General features: G+C 38.0%; 1 protein-coding gene across 1 annotated transcript in view; it reads right to left on the reverse strand.

The window, feature by feature from the left end:
- The window catches only part of PHF20 (PHD finger protein 20), a 129,963-nt gene that overhangs the window by 75,341 nt on the left and 48,622 nt on the right, over positions 1–6,000 (reverse strand). Inside the window, exon 3 of the mRNA XM_012637673.1 lies at positions 116–287. Coding sequence (XP_012493127.1) covers positions 116–287 — 172 coding nt within the window. The remainder of the gene's footprint in view (positions 1–115; positions 288–6,000) is intronic.

Consider the following 6,000-nt stretch of genomic DNA (forward strand, 5'->3'; position numbering starts at 1 on the left):
CTACAGGCCTAAATAAGGATCAGTCCCCAGCTGCTACTGAATATCAAAGGCTGGAACACAAACTGCACAATGGCTGGCTCTGCACGTTACAGAACTTCCCAGATTTGTTACTCACAGAAGACCCATCTTCTTCATGTAAGCCCTCTTTCCTCAGCTGTATTTTCTCTAAAGGGCGTAAATAAGGACTGTCCCAGCAGAACCACTCATCATAACGATGGTTCCAACGCTTGAAATGGATGAGTACTTTTCCTTCTTCGTAGTCAATATCTTCTATGTGAGCTGGATACCTAAGTCAAAAAAAAAAAAGAAATTCCTTTAATACCCACCCAAAATATCCAAATTGGTACACTTCCAAATCTCTTCCCAAAGGAGAAGGTTACCAAAGTACTAAAGGCTTACCATTTACAGACTCTGTATAACTGGGTCAAATCACAAATTATGGAGTAACACACTGGGAGTCCAAATCTCAACCCGGATATTTCTTAGGTAACAAACTATTAAATTAACCTTTCAGAGCCTGAGTTCCCTCATGTAAAGTGGAGGAAGCACACTGGCTCGTAGTGCAGGTTCAACGAGATGACATAGACAAAAGAACTGAGCACATAAGAGGCAGGAAGAAAACATTTAACAACTACATTATATTTTACACGTGCCAATAAATTAGGATGACCAGGCAACCCAGACTGTAACAGACAGTCTCAATTTTAAGTATTTTGTAATCCATATAATGGAATACTATGTAGTTGTTAAAAAAAAAAAAAAGATGATTCTACATGTCATAATATGGAAAGCTCTCCCAAGATGTATTGTTAAATGATGTAGAATGCTGAGTACAGTAAGCTATTATTTATTTTTAAAAGACGATGAAAAAGCATACATATTCACATATGCTTATATATGCATAAAATATCTGCAAGGATATACAGAAATGAACAACAATGGCTACTTATGGAAAAGTGTGGTCAGTTCAGCAGATGGGCTCTTTCAACCTCCATTCCACCCTCCTTCTGGACCGAGAGTTGAGAAAACCAACAACTACATTTCCCTGACTCCCTTATAATTAGTAACTAAAGTCATGGAGCCCCGGGTTAGTGGCTAGACCCAGTACACCAGAGCAGGGCCACTCAAACTTTCATGTACGTATAAATCATCAGGGGATCTTGTTAAAATGAAGATTCCAATTCTGCAGGCTGAGTAGGGCCTAAGACCTCTAACAAGCTCCCAGGTGATGCTGATGCTACTGGTCTGCAGTAGCAAGGGTCTAACGTCTAGTCACTAGCTTTGTGAACGTCAAGCAGCAGCAGTGCAGTTGCAGTTGCAGTGTCAGTAGTGACTTCTTGACCTCCAGATCACAGCTCCAGTCCAGTGGTGGGCCTTTAAAACTGAACTCTAGGGACAGCCTCCTTGAGTCCTACTCCTCCAAGCCTTCCAACAATTTTATAAGTACCCAATTCCCTGCATTAAATCCTTCTGTGGTTAAAATACTCAGAGTAGTTTCTGTTTCCAGCATTTATAATCAACACAAGAGGGAACTCTGTATAAGGGGGAAGGGGAGGGCAAAAGTGGGAGGGAGACTTTTTGCAGTATACCTTATAATACTTTTTATTTCAACCATATAAATGTATTGCTCATTCCAAAAATAAATGGTTAAAAATAAAAATATTATATGCAGTTGTTCTCCTAAACATACTTGTAATAATCAGATTGCTATTCTAGACTGAGAAAATTAAGGTTCTATCTATATTTTCTCCCTGCAACTTGGATTTATACCATTTCCTTCCCTTTTTTGTGTCCAGCACCTAGTACAATGCTGCCCTAATAAACATGTGCTGCCTAAACAAACAAGCCCAGTTTCTTGTGTCTGTATACCGTGTCCTCTTCAACCCTATACTAGTATCCTAAGGCAGTTTGCTTGGCACTAACCTGTCACAGTACCTTGCACATACTGGGCACTCAATAAATGAATTCCGCTCTCCTTATTCTTCCCAAAGATAGCATGTCCTGTCAATTTTTTTAATTCCAAGGTTCTCAGATTCCAGCTACCTATTCCAATTTTATTCCCCCAGTTCAGGACCCCATCACTTCATTTGGGTATTCCTCACAGAGGACTGACAGGGTATGCTTTTCAAAATTCCTAATGGTACTATGCCTTCATTAATTGCTCAAAAATATTAACGGAAGGAATACACAGCCCTGAAACTAGTCTCCCTACTCCAATCCAACTGACAGCTGCTATAAATACAATATGTCTTGACAGCAGACTGGCTAAGTGTGTGATCTAATGAGTTGAATAGTACCATTGTAGGAGATAAGAAAGGATGCCCTAAATCTACTTCTCTCTGTAAAGTGGGGAGAAGGACATGGGTATCTCAATTACGATCTCTTGCCCTTTCATTCATTCAGTTCACCAGAGGCTAATTAACTTCTCTAAAATTGTGCTATTGTGACAGATGTTAGCACAATCTGTCCTAACATATAAACTCCTTTCTTTAATGGTTTACTATCACTAGAAACAGTTTTCAAACACAGGGTCTTTGGACAAATGCAGGGAATTAATTTTTCACAGAACAAAATTTATTTAATTTATAGAATTGTTCTTTATACTGAAATCACAGTCTTTCTCATTTTTGGTATTTAAATTACCTTTTAAATTAAAATGATGATAACTGTTTTTAATATCTTTCCTAATATTATGTAGCCATCAAAAAGAATGAGGCAGCTCTATGTTTTGTTTTTAAAAGGTCTCTAAGAAAAGCAGGGGAGAAAACTCAACATGTGAAACAGTATTTGAATGCACTACCATTTTTTTGAGGGAGGGGAGAGAGCCAATACATTCATACCTGTTTTTAAATGTGTGGGCTATCTCTGGAAAGATGATCAAGCAACCGGGTTTGCCTCTTGGGAGGGGAACTGGATAGTTAAGGAACTGGAGAGGAAGTATGAGACTTATTTTATTCAATACATATCCTTTTTTATGTTTTGAATGCTGTACCATAATCATATTAACTATACAAAATATATAATTACTTATTTTAAACATCCTTATTTGGCAAAATTAAAAGTTGGCAACCTCAGGACAAAATCCAAATTCTTCTGAATTTGCACTGGTCAGTGCGTCTTCTAAAAGTCTGGGAAGTCAGGATTCACAGAATCAAGGTGAACTCTTAGGCCAGCAAGTCCACTGCACACATTTGATCTGAGGAGTCTCTGTACCCTTACTGGGCACCCATAACCCACTGCCTGCAGACCTAAACTAACTGCTACAAGAGGCTCAACAGTAACCAAGGTGCAAAGTTTTGTAAAGAGGAAGTGGTCCTCCCTACCTCCCTAAAGAGTGACAATGATGCAAGTCATTCATGGGGGGTGGGTGACCCAATTGCATTTCAGAGAAGGCAGCCCTCAGAGACCATCTTAGAGACCAACCCAGTAAGACTCAGTGGATCACAACTGCTACCTGTCTTGGGGACAGCTCAGCTTCATCAGTCAACAGGACTTATATTAAGTGCCTTTGATCTGGCCAGTCATTCTAGGTCGTAGAGGGGATTATACTAACACGTGTGCTCTGGCTCCTACCCTTGAGGAGAACTAGACACATAAACCGATTAAGCTTTAAAACTATTAGGTTGAACCATATGAAACTGCTGATAACGAGCTGCTTTTTACCTACCAAAATAGTACTTTTATCTGGTTCAACCTAAATATTAATATTTGAACAACCACAAGGCAGGCCGGAAAAAATGAGGCAAGGTTAACAAAAGAGGAGACATGAATGGAATTTGTGCAAGCAGAAAAGGGAAGAAAGAATTTCTAGCTTCAACATGTAATAGTCACTGATGAGACTTTAGTTTCCAAACTAACACTGCAGCTGGGAATCACATTTCTAACCGATGGCGATATCAGCCAGAAAGGAGCAGATATTAACACCAAACTAATAACAGAAGTTAGTTCTGGGGAGGGGAGAGGGATTAGGAATGGCCAAGGGACTTTGCTTATAATTTGAATTTTTACAAGGATTTAGTAACATATTACCTGTGCAATAATAAATATTTTTAAATTAAAAGTTTTAAAAAGTACTTAACAGGCAAGTATCGACCAATAGCTTCATGAATATTATGTTTATAGGATGCTATGGCATACCCACAAAATGGTACATTTTGTAGCCTTAAAAAAGTATGAAGATACTCTGTGAATCGATATGGAAAGACATCTAAGCCATATTACGTTTTAAAAAAGGAAGCTACAGAATAGTGCATATTTTATGATACCTTTTGTGTTACAAAAGAGGAAAATAAGAGTGTATATTTGTTTCTGCTTATATTTAAATAAAGAAACATTGGTTAGATAGAAATTAACAAAACTGATTACCTATGGGGGTAAATTAGGAACAAGATAAAGGAGTGGAAGCAATCATTTTCATTGTACATCCTGTTACACTGTTTTGATTTTTCTTGAACTTATTCAAACTCTATTCAATGGTTTATCAATTAATTCCCTTGCATTTCACAGGTAAGCTATCATATTACATTCACATTATGACTATTTTGTCTAACTGTCAATACTCATACCTGCTGCCATTTATTTTTCTTATGTTATCACATTGATTAGTGCTTCTGAGGTGATGTTGAAAATTAGCAGAGATAGTCAGCACTCTTATGTTTAATGAAAATGTCTCTAGTATTTCATTGTCAAGTATGGGGCTTGGTAAAGGTTTCCAATTAATTCCTCTAATCAAGTTCATGAAGTTTCCCTCTATACCTAACTTACCAAGGGTTCATGAAGAACAAATTTTGAGAATTTTCAGCTTTTGTCAAGATGATTATAAAACTTTTCTCTTTTACTTTATAAATATAATGAAATAATAGATTTTCTAAGTTTAAGTTATCATTACCCTGCTAGAATAAGTCATATTTCGTTGTGTGTGTCATTTATTTAGTAAGTGTTTATTTGGTATTCCAGTATTTTAGTGACAAGTTTTGCAACTCTTTTATAAATGAGATTTGTCCAAGTTTCCTTGTATTATGCCCTTCCTGCCCAGTTTCAGTATTAGGCTACATCAATCTCATAGAACAGACTAAAAAGCTTTATTTCCTTTTCTATGAAACTGCCTACTCTGGGGCCTTTTCAGAAGGTAGTTCTTCATCTACCTTTTCCATTACTTGTATGGTTACTACTTTAATCAAGTTTTCTACCTCTTAGAGTCAATTTTGCCTAAAGTAATAAGAATTTGAAATGGTAATCAGATACAATTTAAGTGTTCAAAAATCAATAGTTTGCCTATAAAGAAAAGAGTTCAAGATTTAACAAAAACGTTTCAACCTCACATCACAAACAGGATTTTTAAATGGGCAATAAAAACACAACATTACTAAGCATTTTATAGAGCAGGAACTATGCCCTATTGATTCCATTATTCAACAAACATTCCTGAGTTTGTATTATGAGATAAACACTACTAAGTCCTAGAGACAAAACAGATGATCATTCATCAGGGCCCCTAGAGTGGCAAGAGCCCAAAGAGAAGTTTGGTAGGCTCCTTGGCATTCCCCACCCCTCTCCACAAGCAAAGAAATCAAGAACACTCTGGATCTCTGGAGGAAAAAGAATAAAAAAGGAGTATAGGCCAGGAACAGTGGCTCACATCTGTAAAACCAGCACTCTGAGAGGCCAAGGCAGGAGGATCACTTGAGGCCAGGAGTTTAAGATCTGCCTGAGCAAGATTTGAGACCTCATCTCTACTAAAAACAGAAAAAATGAGCCACGTGTGGTGGTGTGTGCCTGTGGTCCCAGCTACTCAGGAGGCTAAGGCAGGAGGATTGCTTGAGCCCAGACATTTGAGGCTGTTGTGAGCTAGGCTGATGCCATGGCACTCTAGCCTGAGCAACAGAGCGAAACGCTGTCTCAAAAAACAAGGAGCACAGAACTAGAATTACCCAGCCTGCTTATACCCCATAACCAGGACCAGATGGAAGAGAGGCAGTGTCTCTCCATGGCCAGCCTGGG

This window comes from Propithecus coquereli, unplaced genomic scaffold, assembly GCF_000956105.1.
Source record: "Propithecus coquereli isolate 6110/MARCELLA unplaced genomic scaffold, Pcoq_1.0 Scaffold122, whole genome shotgun sequence".
Taxonomy (NCBI): Eukaryota; Metazoa; Chordata; class Mammalia; order Primates; family Indriidae; genus Propithecus; species Propithecus coquereli.